Source organism: Microsporum canis, genomic scaffold (genome assembly GCF_000151145.1).
Source record: "Microsporum canis CBS 113480 supercont1.6 genomic scaffold, whole genome shotgun sequence".
NCBI classification, from domain to species: Eukaryota; Fungi; Ascomycota; class Eurotiomycetes; order Onygenales; family Arthrodermataceae; genus Microsporum; species Microsporum canis.
Window position 1 is genome coordinate 2,599,064 of NW_003299164.1, and position 13,326 is coordinate 2,612,389.

At 48.0% G+C, this 13,326-nt stretch overlaps 5 protein-coding genes across 5 annotated transcripts; 1 reads left to right on the top strand and 4 right to left on the bottom strand.

Annotated features, from left to right (window-relative positions):
• Nucleotides 1–31: 31 nt before the first annotated feature.
• On the bottom strand, nucleotides 32–2,694 carry MCYG_07105 (conserved hypothetical protein; the record flags this gene model as incomplete). The annotated part of the gene is made up of 4 exons (XM_002845095.1): nucleotides 32–663; nucleotides 814–1,319; nucleotides 1,558–2,589; nucleotides 2,672–2,694. The coding sequence occupies 4 exons, from the start codon at nucleotides 2,692–2,694 to the stop codon at nucleotides 32–34; spliced, it is 2,193 nt and encodes a 730-aa protein (XP_002845141.1).
• Nucleotides 2,695–4,688: 1,994 nt separating this feature from the next.
• Nucleotides 4,689–6,491, bottom strand: MCYG_07106 (cytochrome P450 monooxygenase; the record flags this gene model as incomplete). The annotated part of the gene is made up of 6 exons (XM_002845096.1): nucleotides 4,689–5,110; nucleotides 5,179–5,781; nucleotides 5,841–5,909; nucleotides 5,962–6,061; nucleotides 6,118–6,234; nucleotides 6,309–6,491. The coding sequence occupies 6 exons, from the start codon at nucleotides 6,489–6,491 to the stop codon at nucleotides 4,689–4,691; spliced, it is 1,494 nt and encodes a 497-aa protein (XP_002845142.1).
• Nucleotides 6,492–6,786: 295 nt separating this feature from the next.
• Nucleotides 6,787–7,098, bottom strand: MCYG_07107 (uncharacterized protein; the record flags this gene model as incomplete). The annotated part of the gene is made up of 1 exon (XM_002845097.1): nucleotides 6,787–7,098. One exon carries the CDS (start codon nucleotides 7,096–7,098, stop codon nucleotides 6,787–6,789), a length of 312 nt encoding a protein of 103 aa, XP_002845143.1.
• A 1,664-nt stretch (nucleotides 7,099–8,762) lies between these two features.
• MCYG_07108 (uncharacterized protein) lies at nucleotides 8,763–9,729 on the bottom strand (the record flags this gene model as incomplete). The annotated part of the gene is made up of 5 exons (XM_002845098.1): nucleotides 8,763–8,936; nucleotides 9,014–9,163; nucleotides 9,198–9,302; nucleotides 9,330–9,588; nucleotides 9,617–9,729. 5 exons carry the CDS (start codon nucleotides 9,727–9,729, stop codon nucleotides 8,763–8,765), a joined length of 801 nt encoding a protein of 266 aa, XP_002845144.1.
• Nucleotides 9,730–11,736: 2,007 nt separating this feature from the next.
• MCYG_07109 (glutamine repeat protein-1) lies at nucleotides 11,737–13,263 on the top strand (the record flags this gene model as incomplete). Its single annotated transcript, XM_002845099.1, has 3 exons — nucleotides 11,737–12,196; nucleotides 12,266–12,418; nucleotides 12,467–13,263. 3 exons carry the CDS (start codon nucleotides 11,737–11,739, stop codon nucleotides 13,261–13,263), a joined length of 1,410 nt encoding a protein of 469 aa, XP_002845145.1.
• Nucleotides 13,264–13,326: the final 63 nt, after the last annotated feature.

Here is a 13,326-nt window from a genome sequence, read left to right on the forward strand (position 1 = left end):
AACCAGATAGAAGAAATCCAACGGCGGGTCCTCACGATTGAAATGTTAGGTCGGTAAGGAGGAAATCCCAAGGCCCATCGAAACCCAGGTCGAGAGGAATCGGGTTGCTATAGAAACAATTAAGTAGATCAAGGTCATCACTCTGGCCGATGGCATTGATGCTAGTATTGGGTAGAGGCTGGTTGATGTCAATATTCGGAAGAGGTTGAGCAATGCTAGTATTGGCAAGGCCTTGACTAGTAGTGGTAGGATGTGGGATGTAGGCTTTTGGTTGTACCCGAGCGGGATCAAAGTCTGAGAACGACGGGTTTGGAGCAACATATGAAGGGGCCTGAGGCATTTCGCTCACTTCCGTTGCCGACGTATTGGGCTGATTGTACGTATAGGAGCCGGGAGTGTTGGTGCCGTAGGTGTGCGCGTTGGGAGTAGCAACGCTGCCTCTGGGATTCATCGAACTAGGGCTAGCATGCCCATCCTCATTGAGAACGTAGCCGATTTCGCATCGCTTCAGATATTTGCGTGTAGTCTGCTCGCCACCAAAGACTGCAGATATCTCAGGTATGAGAGATTCGGGCTCAACTGGCTCCTTCTGCTGACGGCGGTCGTACATATCCAACATCTTGATCAATGTATTCCTGCCGCCCACAGCGATTGAGGCATCAGCTGTACAAAGACTTAAATCTGATATCACCATCTCAATCAAGGGACGGATATTGTCTGCTGGAAAGGAACGTTCGACAAGCAAGAATCCCGCTAATGCTACGGCAGCGGAGAATATCTGGTATGCCTGCACGAATAATTTATGTGACTTACGGAACTCCTCGACATCTGGGTTACGCATGCTTTGGTAAACAGCTAGGACTTCGTTGGCAGCTTTGGCGCAAACAGCCCAGGAGTCGCCAATACGCGCGTGGATGAAAGGTCGATTCATGCGGATGCGCTGCATGCAGATGCAACTATGAAGCAGGTGAAATTGCCACAAGATATAGTCCTGGTTTTCAGGCAGATTTGCACATTTGCCATTTTCATCGAGCTGGAAGTACCATGGAAAGTTGCGGGTAAGATTTGCGAGTTCTGTGTCAACTGACCGCACATATTCGTAAGAGGACAGGTATTCAAAGCCACTATCGAAGAGTTTGCGCATGACCAAAAATACTTCAGCGCGGAGAATATTGGCGCTTGTCTCTGTAGGCTCTTCGATAGGCCTCCCTTCAGTGAATGACTCGGTGATATCTTCGTCATTGCAGTTGGCAGGGAACGGGATTTTGGGGGCAGGGCAGTGGATGAGCGGCGTTCGGCTCATACACATTGATTGGAAGCTGTTATTGTTAGCTTTCAGCTTAGACTTCAGTGCTAGGAGACTTTCCAAGGATTTACATACGTATCGCAACAAAAAAGCTCCCACCATATACGCCGCCGTTTTTCTGTTTCTAGAGGGCTATAGCCTGAAACATCTCTATCCAGATTCAGCGCCTGTCCGTTACGAATTGCCTGGCCCAGCGCCCTACACAATATTAGCATATAAAACGTAAAATAACAGCAACTTTCAAGACATACGAGTTCATAGCCTCGACATTTTTGGTTGATAACCAATACAACTGTGTCACGAGGAAAGTTTCTAACTGCGTCAAGCATGGCCGCGACTCATAATGGCCAGCACTCAGCGCCTGTCTGGATGCCCAATGCCATAGGTGAGCCTTTTTGCGTATAGTTTCTGCATCCAGCCCGACGGCTTTTATATCAGGAAACGGAATAAATACGGCGCTCACGGAGAGGATAGCGTATAAGAAGGAGAGCCAGATTATATCGATATCCTTAACGTCTGTGTCCCAAAAGGCAGCGTAATCTTCTCGAAACGATGGAGCGTGTACTGAGTGGTATACAAAATTCAGCTCATCTATATAGTAAGTGACGATTAGGTCGCATTGATGGCGCAAGGGGAGCATGGAGACGAGCTGTGCACGCCAAAAAGTCGCAGTCTCGTTGTCGTCAATAGGCCGTTGAGATTGCTCACTGAGCAAAAGTGGTATGAATGGCGGAAGAGTAGAGACTCCAAATACATTCTGCGGAAGACTAGCGATACTCTGGGCCAGCGGAGTTTCAAGTAACACTCTACGAGCGCTTTTAAAGAGGATAGTTTCCGTCCGGTCTGTTTCGGTGGAGTTAAGTGCATAAGATGGTTGTGGTTTGCATTGCAAGGGTGCGGCGGGTGTCAATTGAGTAGGAAGCGGTTGGAAAGGAAGAGATGCAGGTACAGGTACAGGTACAGGCGCAGGAGCAGGAGCAGGAGCAGTCGCCGGCGCCGGCGCATGGTCTGGTGGGTGATGGGCTTGCGAATGGAGAGGAACTCCTCCTCTCATGACAGACGAAGGCGGTGGATTGAGACGACATTGGTCTTCCCTGCGGTAGCGCACACATGAGTGGCACGGTACATGGCGGTTGCATTTTAGCTTGTGTCTACGACATGGCAGGCAACTGAGTGCCCGACGCTTTGCCGGTGTCTTCTTTGGTTTCTTGACGCCGGTACGGGCGGAGTCGAGGGCGTCGTCTGATGGCTCAGCGTCGGTTGCAGGAAATGCTGAAAGCAAGCTACATCGGTATTTCAGTTTGTCAGTGACAAAGATAGCGAATGAACGGCAAGGCTTCTTTTCTAGAAGGACAGAATACTGACTGCTGAGATGGCTTCCCCATCATCTATGACGTGGTTCCATGCGCGAAATAGTACGAACAATACTTGTCCATGACCAACAAACAGCTTTCGAGTAGACTTTGTGCCTTTCTTTTGGGAGAGGGATCGTTGTGATGCGATGCTGGATGAACAAACGGGATGGGATGTTTAACTGGCTCTGCTGACTGATCCTAGGCGATCTCGTATTCGTCTCTCGTTTTGGGATGCAGCTTCAGGCCATACTACTTAAAATCGTAGTTCTCCTCCCGAGCCTTCGAAGAACTCCCAAGGCTTGACTCCAGGCTATTATTCGCTTTCACGCTTCCGTCCTTCGCCACCTCTTTTGGCGAGAAGAGAGGCAAATATATCACGTGATCGGTATTGTGGCTTCCAGCGTGTCGCCAGGACAGCCTTGCGCGAGGTGATAGTGTCACTGTCCTCCCTCAGCTCTTGGTTTGATAGCTTGTCTGCGTTCTCTTTTTTCTGGTCCTTGAATTGTTTATTTCGCGTGAAGTTGTTCGTTTTTCTCCGTTGGAAGTAAGGAACTGCCTCTTTGGGACAGCTTAGTCATTACGCTTAGTCATTGTCTCGCTCCCTTTTTTTTTTTTTTACATTCTATACATTAACCTGAATACGGGAGAAGTTTCGAAGTTACAGGAAGGTTGGAAAAGTGATTGGAGGGGCAAGTTTTATGTTCATGACTTGATGCTAGATGTTCCATGCTTCATCCATGGTATTCTCCGGTGGCTGCTTACATGTTCTTATGGGAGAGGACGGCGACAGAGCCTTGCTTGAACTCCTGTTACAGCCCCTGCCCAGGGTATAGACTTGCGTGTATCAGTTGGCTTCTCATACCTTTTTTTGGGGCGATTAACGCCGTCTGGTTATTAGTTATATAACTAACGGATACGACCTGCGAGCGGCTCGTCGTTGTATGGCATCCTCGCTATACCACGACATGGGGCCAGCTGGCGCTTCATCGTGGGCCTTGACACATATATTATCCCCTGGACTCGTTCTTCCAGCCGTATATCTCCCAGGTCGCCTTTCTCTCCTGTTGCCCCGCGATCGCAATTGCTCGACGGCTTACAGAGCTCTTGTTGGCCGATCTGATAAGACGGATGGCGGGGCAGGGATAGTGGGCTCTGGGCGTTGGAAGGAAGCATGCATAAAACCAATCATTCTGCTCTGTCAGCTGTTTGCAACTGGGCTGGTAGCTTTCTTTTTCCTTTTTACTGCCCTTGAACAAGTTGTTGATCTGATAAGATGGCCAAGACCTGCAAGTTGCTTTAAGCTTAAAAAAGTGCCCATCTTGGACAAACACTGAACTAGTACTCCGTAGTCTGATCCACCCTGATGGGCCTATATGATGGTTACTATTGCAGTAGATGGTTTTCACGAACACTAGAGAGTCGCGTGCACAGTATTTGGAGAGCGGAAAAATGCAAGTCTCTGGGATTAAATCAGTATTTAAGCGACAACGTAGGGGCAACCCTATGTGACATAACCCTCGTGAGATCAATCAATTCAGGCGACAAGTTAAACCCTACATAGTAGAGCAAGCCGATAGTAGAGCAAGCCGGTCCACAGAAGAGCTCCCACAGGAAAAATCCAGGAGAAAAGGTTTCGTGATGCTATACAAATCGAACTTACTCCCGATATTCAATACCACTATTTACTGCCTTGGACTTAGTCACTGAAGCCGGCTTCCACATCCTCAAGAGTTGGTTCCGTCCAAGCCTGAACTCCAAGTCACCTATCAAGGGCCCTTGATCCATTTCGTATAAAAGGAAAACACAAATAGGAATAAATTGGATAAATCTCAGGAGAGGAACAATCTGATCTGAATACACATAGGAAGACAATGGCAAGGTTAGGGTTAGTTAACGCGTAATGTTTGTTACCTAGAAAATTCTTGAAAGGGGGCAAATGTTTGAGGGGCCAAATCAAAATTAGCATTCAGTCTCATACGCAGTAAAAATATGGGATAAAACAAAATACTCAGCGCTTCTCATCTTCATCATAGAGTAATTTCCTCCTTTCTTCGCTTAATGGTAAGCTGTGTGCTAGCCGACACATAAGATCCGCCAGGCAGGATATATGGAGTCGTATTGCTGCCTTCAGGGAGCTTAAAGTCATATTTAAGCAGAATATGTGTGAGCAGAATCTTAATTTCATCTGCAGCGAAGAATCGGCCGGGGCAGGCATGTATACCATGTCCGAAGCCCAAGTGTTCAGGGCTGGTAGCGACCAGATTGGCCATTCTGTCTTTCTCACGGTCTCCTTTCATTCTAAGGAAGCGGTATCCGTCATATTTGAGGGGTTCAGGGTATACTGATTCCTCCCAATGTACGTGGCTGGACACTGATAAGCTGGACCCCTTGGGAACTACAAGCCCGTCTGAAAGGGTTACATCCTGGGTTGCATATCTCTTCATAGAAACTAGGAATATCGGTGTTAAAAGATAAATGGCAGCGTGAAAGCGAGTCAAAAGGGGCCAAAAGACTTACGAACACCTGCAGGCTTGAGTCTTTGACTCTCCTTGATTACACTGTCCATGAGCTTCATCTGGTATAGGGCAGTAGTGTCCAATTCGCGACTTCCAAGTACGTTAATAATTTCTTCTCTGAGAGGTTGGATGAGCTCTGGGTTGGCGCAGATGTCATAGATGGCCTGAGTACACAGATCTGTGGTAGTATGGATCGAAACAAAGGACAGGCTGAGCTGGGCTATTGCTGCATCAAACAATCGACCACCGGCCTTATCATCAAGCCACGAGATGGCATCATCGTACTGCTTGACCGGCTTGCCCTGGCGTCGAAGTTCATGATTTTCCGCATGGCGTCTATCAATCACCGGTTGGATCAGTTGACGGGCATCTGCTACCTGTTGACGAAGGCGTCGACATGTGGGCAGGAACCACTGGACGATGGGACGAATCGACGCAGGCCAGGTCATGAGCTCGTTAATAGCAACAAACAGATTGATTGTATAATCAGCGGTGATCCTTAGCCATTCCTCGTTACGGCAGAGTTCCTCTCCAAGGAAAACCCTCGAAGATACACGGGCTACGATCTTGACAATGGTCTCTTTGATGGGGATCTCGTGCCATTCTACTTCACTTGTTAGATTTTATCTAATAGCCGAAGAAAGGGGTCACTGTTAAGGTTACCTTCGTCATCGGTAAGTTTATCACGGATGACTTCTCTTGCCTCGCTGGATATGGCTTGCTTGAGATGCACTATTGCCTTTTGTTAGTATGTTCAACTTCACTTTTCTATCTTATGCCTTACCTGGCAATCGCGACAGCTTGCTTCGAATAGTCTCTGTCAAAACCTGGTTCTTGCCTGCCTCTTCGATGTGGTGAAATGTCGAGAGGTGGGTGAGGAGTGTCTAAGCAAGAGTTAACCCAGTCCGACACCAGAGTAAATAGACAGATTAGTACTTACGGGAAGAATGGCCTTGGCAAAATCTAGATGAGGATCACTCTTGATTTCATTCGCATAGTCTGCAGAAAGGATGATGTCCTTGCCGATGGCAGTGTTTATATGAAAGGCGTTTTTATACTAGGGAGTTGTATGTCAGCAATTAGCCGTTTTTTTCCCTTCTTTTTCTAAAGCAGTTTCGATGGAATAATCACCTTGGCAAAACCAGAGAGAAGCATCTGTTTTGTATTGGACTTATCGCTGTGTAGGGGGAATTTCGAGTATCTGTGGCGCTGGCTGACGACCCGCGCAATGTATGAAACGACAAGCAGAACAACGAAAGAGAGCGCCACATCGACCCGGTAGGCATTGCCAGCCCGGATGAGAGCGTCCAACATGTTGAATAGTGACTCTCGTCGCTGGAGTCGTGTGTGAACAAGGACAGCAGCTGGTGAGTATATCTGGCTCAACTTTTAAAAATCGCCATCACAGGGAGACAAACAGGCTTATATATAGATTATTTCAATATATATATAAATCCGGATACGCCGTATCGCTAATTGTTGATATGCCACTTAGACAAGTTGGGTTAACGCTGAGCTTGCATATACTCCTGATGTATAGTCCGAATTTAAAAGGCAGAGACGGATGGCGCATCCCCCGCGCCCATGTCGGTGAAACAACTTTAAACCATCAGCAATAGTTTCTGCCGTCCTTGCCCATCTCTTTTGTTTTTCCCCCTTCGTTTCCTGATTGTGTTAAAGCCAGTTGGTTGTCAGGTTGAGCGTCATCATTACATCTGGCTGCCAGCTCATTCGCCCATCTGATGGCAGGACACGAAAGACAAGACTTGTCATCGAGCCCTCTAGCAGGGGGGTTCAACGCCTCACAAATAATATGAGAGGTCAGCTGGCTGGACGCCCGGATGGAGAGGGTTCCGAGGGCCGCCCATAAGTCTCCCTCCACTCTGCATGCAACTCTTACAAGCGAGCTCCAATCTTCCATCTCATCATGTAACAGGGAGCCGGCGGAAAAGGAGACCAGCGCCCTGGGCACGATACACCCCAGTCGATAGGTCGGCTACGGGACTTTGGGCTTCCCGTCGGCGCTCCGCATGGGCTGCAGCGCATCGTGCCTCCGTGCAGACGTCTCGCGACAGAGCTGTAAAAACCGCCACCGAACAGAAGAGAGTGTTATTTGGCTAAATATTTTAAAGAGCTCGGAATGTCGTCGTCAAGTGATCCGTAGCTATCGTATCAACGGCTGACTGTCGTCTGCCCACCATAAAAAGAGAGTAAAGAGACATGATTGACGCCGTAATAAATATATCCGTTCTTAGGCTTCGTCAGCCAGGAACTGCGGTTCGGGGCATCATTTGCGTCAGATCCTTCTCCCTCCCTCTCTCTCGTTCTCCTGATTGATAAGGACAAGGATCTCCCAGCCAAGAAAGAAACCTGTAGTACGGAGTTTGTTACCAGCTTTCCGAGGCCGTAATATAACCGCTAGTTATGTGTTGAAGATCTTGGAGAGCTAACCGAACTAAACTCACAAACAATCCATGGCCTTGGTCCGAACTCTCGCGTTCTTCGCGTTCACATCCACGTCGTGTATGTATACATATACATTCGTTGTACCAGGGCGTAGGGTGTGTGATAGCCATATCAATGCATATCAACTGGGAAATCAAGAGTGTTGGGGGGGCTATCGCATTTGTTTCTTTCCAGTTCGACGAGGTCATGCATTGGTTATGTATGATTGCTGACCGTTTATCCTTCTTGGAGGCCAGTCAAACATCAAGCATACTCCCTGTCCCTGTAAGGGCCAGTCGAGTTAAATAAAGCGACGAGTTAGTTACTTTGTGTGCTCAGCTTTTTCTTTTTTTTGCGACTCTGGCGTGTCACCAATCTTTTTCAAGGTATCGAGGTATCAAGAATAAGCATCCACTGTATCTGAGAAGCCGTGTAACTCTGACATGCTTGTGATGGGGAATAATATGATCGAGGCCCTTGGTTCCGGAAGATCCTCAGGGGTTGTTGTATACGGAGTACATATCTGGAGATGGTAATGCTTTCAAATGAAGAACTCTGCCAGGGAAGAGGAAGCGTCCTATTACGTGCACGAGAAAGGATTTATATGTACATATATTTGCCTCGGAGCCGGGGCACATATTTATATTAAATTACAATATCTAGTTGCAGAGACAACAATCCCTCCCGGGTCGGTCGGTCAGCCTGATCCAACTACCCCCGACAGCCATATCCTTGGATTTTCGGCCCCCACGAGTTCACGCCTTGTCGTAGCAGTTACATGGCATGTAATGTGATCTTCTGTCTTTCTCAATCCCCGTTTCCTGACAGCTTCGTGTTGCAACAGTTAGGTATGCGATAGTTATGAGTTCTGAAGTTAAATGCCATTATTTTATTATTAAAGAATACTTAATTCCCATTGGCTGGTATCCCATGTTGAATATAATATCGATTAGATAATCACTTTCGGTCCGGAATAATGCATTATATCACGTGCCTCTCAAAGTGGACGTTGATAAAGAAATTGTGTACCAGCAACGACATCTTCGACTTCTGGAATCCGTTGAAGGAGATTGACAGTTAATGATTATAGTAATATATGATTATCTTCTTGGTAAATATTTTCCTCGCCAAGATACCTAGCTACAATATTGTTGGCATTTCAAATGATACCCCCTGCAACATCTCAAGCTGGCGTTGACGGGCCGACGTGTAGCTATCGATAGGGAGTACACGGTTAATAAGATTACGGAGGTGTTGCTTAGCTTGCATAGCCTTACTCATGTCAGGCGCAAAAGAGTATACGCCACCAGCAGTCTAGGCATCGGTGATAAATACTAAGAAGCGGATGAAGCACTGCGTCAATGTGTACTCGCCTGTGGCTAAGAGTGTGCTACTATACTAGAAAACCAAAGCACCCGTGGGTATGAGCAGCAACTAGGAGGGGGCAAACAGCACCGAGGTCTGGAGGATGGAGCGGAGTGACACCGCTGCATCCCGTTCAAGTTTGGTGTCGGCGCAGAACGCCATTCTCTAGCCCTAGACTTTCCACGGTACGAATAGCCCTCACGGCCTCACTGGCATGGCCTGCGGGACCTTACGGCCAAACAGACTTAGGATGATGAGTCGCACGTAGCCACTGCCCACTGTAATAAGGATGAGGGCAGCACACACGAGACCCAGCTTCTAGCCTACCGCCACCGAGAGTGCAAGTCCTCTGACGATGGTAACGGTGAAGGTTATCATGGAGCCTAACACCGCACCGCCTAGCCCACCTAGGTGAGTGGTATCCTGTGATAACATCAGGTACATCAAGGCCCAGAAGCTTGTTTCGGGGTAGAGCTTGTTATACTGAGATATTGGAGAGTCAAGCCCTACTGATAGGCCATTTAATTGAAGGCCGACGATTTTCTCAGATTCGCTCAAAATCACAAGATGGTGATGATTTCTTAGCTTGGACCTGCTCTTGCTTTGCAATATTGTTGCACATGTTTTACCAGTTTGACTGGCCTGGGGCAGTTTCGGTTGCGTTTTCTATTAACCAGTGCTGGTTATTTGATATCGGGGGTCGGGTGTGGTAGTTGATACCATAGAGCTTCTTAAAGTACATTTCTGGAGTCACTTGCGAAAACGTTAACGTGAGTACCGAGACTTCGTTTCATCCTCTACCCATGGTGGCTATTGTATCAAGGTAGTCCTGCAGATGAACCTACGCCTCGACTGCAAATGAAAACATGAGTTAGGCAAGTTACCTCCGCGTCGATGAGTTGTACGTTGGAGGAAAGCATGCACTTCTAACACATGCAGCCCCTGTGCAGGTATTTTCTATATAACTTTCCCTGCAGTACTCTCTGTATCCATGGGGTTACCATCGACCCAGCCACCGACTGAACCAGTGCAAGAAAGCTTAGGGGAAAGATAAACTCCGTCCATTGCATACAAACTTTGGAATCGGAGATTTTGTCTCCAAGATGCCATAGGGAGATCAACCTGTCATGCGCAACTCTAGTTGTAGATACCAGCGATGCAATATCTTTGACCAACGAACCAATGCCAGCTTTCTGGAAAGCACACAACCGGATAGACCAAGTATAGCCCCGCTATATGCCAACTCTCCTAAGGAAGTAAGTGTTGAGTGCAATGTAAGCTCTTCTCCTTTCTTTCCATTATACGCTATCGCCGATTCAGTGTAAATGTATGAGGATACACTAATACAACATGATATATGGACCATCTAACATAAGTAACCCTAGGCCCTCTATCAAGCGCTTATATTATGCATGCATGGATATCCTAACATAAAGATAGGACTCCTGTGATACACAGCCCAAGTCGCCAGGATGAGGTAGGACCCGGATATCCTCCTAGTGCGAACCTCGAGCTAAACAACTTAAGCTCCTCTTTGAACTGTGATTCTTGATTCGGCGTTAAAAAAGGTTGTTAATGGCAAATTGAAGATCCTATAAACAAGAATCTGCGTCTATATATTCGGCAGTTATAGTTAACTATTTGTTTCGTTTCTCAGTAAAGGGCGCTGCTCCTTGCTGTTTATCATCCCCTGAAAACACATAGATCATGGGCAAGCTCCTGCAACTAACTCTTAACTTCATATCTTAAACGTTATCTCTCTCGAATCTCAGCCTGAATTGCTTGTTGAGGTGGAGCTAGAGTTAGTTCGCTGATTAACTAGTCAGTCTAACTAGGCTCTAAAAAGAAATCCGTACATAACTCGTTAACTATGTAGTCAACCACTGATAGCATGTTGTTAAGGGCCGCAGCGCATAACCAAACAGAGCAAAGAAAGTAGCCCGTGGTTGTAGGTGGAATTTGATAGTTTGAACTTGTTATTATACCGAGATGGATACCTTATAGTCATGCAACCACCTCTGCAACTGCGGCGGTATTCGTTCTAAATGTATGAAAATAGTCTATTCGGAGAAAGAGTGAATCTCTCTTTGGCCTCATCTCCGTCTAGCACTAGGTCTTTCCGACCAACCATCCATTTGATAGCCCTTAGCTACCCTCGATCCCATCATTATAGTTAGACCTTTGCTGGCTGTGACGAGCTATGTCTACATTGATAGTTATGGCTGCGAACTCAGGTTGCAGAAGAGAAAAAAGAGACACGAACTTGTCCCAAAAGGGTATAGACAGAATAAAGTCACGTGATATTTATTAAATAATATTATCTCACGTGATCATTTATTTTATCACGTGATTATGCCTTCGATGAAAAAAAGCGACGAAAGAGAAAAAAAGGAAGACAGAGAAAGGAAGAGAGAGAAAGATAGAAGAAAAACGGAGAAGGGAAATAAGAAGAAGAAGAAGAAGAAGAAACAAACGACGATATCACGACCATCACGAATCTCCAGATCGATCGCCCTGTTTTGTCGCCAAAAGTTGAAGCATAAGACGATGATTGGGGCCTGCTGATACGCGCCTGCGCCCATCCAGAAAAACCTCCACCAAGGAGAAGTTGAACCCTCGAGCAAACCCTCGTTGGCTGTACGGGAGTGATATACGCGGGTCTTTCTATATAAACAAACAGACAAACCAAAAAAAAAAAAGAGAAAAAGAAAAGACACTGCCTTAGCAGATCCGTTCGAAGAAGGCCATCATGAATCAACCACCCATGATATATCACCATCCTCTCCAGCACCAGCAACAACAGCAACAGCTTCACCAGCAGCAGCTTCAGGTCCAACATCTCCCACAGAACCAGCAGCAGCAGCTTCCCGTGTCCTCGTCCGTTGTCGCCCCCCACGCGTCGGCTGCATATTACCAGAATGCCTCACAGCCAGGCACTCACCATATGCCGTACTATCAGAATCCAAACCCAAGCGCCTATTCTCAGGCTGCGGCATCCTTCCAGCACCAGCACCAGCACCAGCAACAGCAACAGCATCAACAACTTCAGCAGCACCATCACCAGCAGCAACCACAACCGCAACCGCAGCCTCAGCCTCAGCAGCAACCACAGCATCTCCCCCAGCAGCATCAGGTCGGGGTCGTTCCACAGCATGCTGTTCCCGGGAGCGTGGCTCCCATGATGGTCTCTGCTGCACCCATTCCTCACGGTATGTAGGTTCTGCTTTTTTATTCTTCACGAAGAATTTTAGTATCCTTTTTAACATGTCTTCCCTGAGTTGTTCACCATTGGTGGCCCTCCACTCCCAACCCTGATGCACCAAGTAGATCTGCCTATCTCGTCTGGCCAGTGTGGTCAGGATGGATGAATGGATGCGCTATCACACCCTCCCTCTTTCTTGATACCTTCTCGGGATTTGTCTTTTTTTCTTGTCACTTTTTTATATTACTGAAGTGTATTCAAGGCTAACGTTGTGCAGTTCCCTTCACCACTCAGCCATTTGCAAACTCGGTGCCCCAGGCAGCACACCCCCAGCCTGTCGTGGACGATATCTCAACCCGTTCGCCTTCAGCTGACCCTCAAGCCCACAGCAGCATGGCGGCCATGCCTACGTCGAAGGCTATGTATTCAACGCCAAACCGCTCCACAGCTGCCCAGGTCCACGCCCATGCGCAGCCACAGCCGCAGGCCTCACCTGTCTACCAGACGCCCAACACGCTCTCCCCGCAAGCGGCCGCCCGTGAGCGTGCCCGTGTCACGATCCTTCTGGACATCAACTCAGCTTTGTTGCAAGAGGTCGTAAACTTACAGGCAAGCGGCAAGGCCGGGCCAGCTTCGAACCAGCCCAGCGCTACTGGTTCGCCCTCCTCGCCCCAGGATACTCAAAAGTCTAGCAATGGCCCAGACAGCGCAAAGCCAGCCGCCCCAGCCGGAAAGCCTAGCCAGGAATACGTAGATTGCATGCGTCGGCTTCAGGCAAACCTCGCCTATCTCGCAACTGTGGCAGACCGCGCAAAGAAGACCGGTGCCACGGGTCCACAGACTCCCGCGATCATGACACCACCACCACACCTCCCGTCGGTTAACCAGCTATATGCTTCACTTAACGAGCTCTTTACCAACACCGCTCCAACACCGCAGGCTGGCATCGGTAGCCCACTTACGCCCATGCAGCAACAGCAACAGCAGCAACAACAACTCTATCGACAGCGTCAGGGCCAGATGCAGATGCTCCAACAGCCTGACTTTTCCTACCCCGGCTCTGCTGCTGGGTGAAGGGTAGACCCTCATACCCGTTCCTAACATCATGTCTCAAAAAAGGCGACGTTTTTGTGTTGC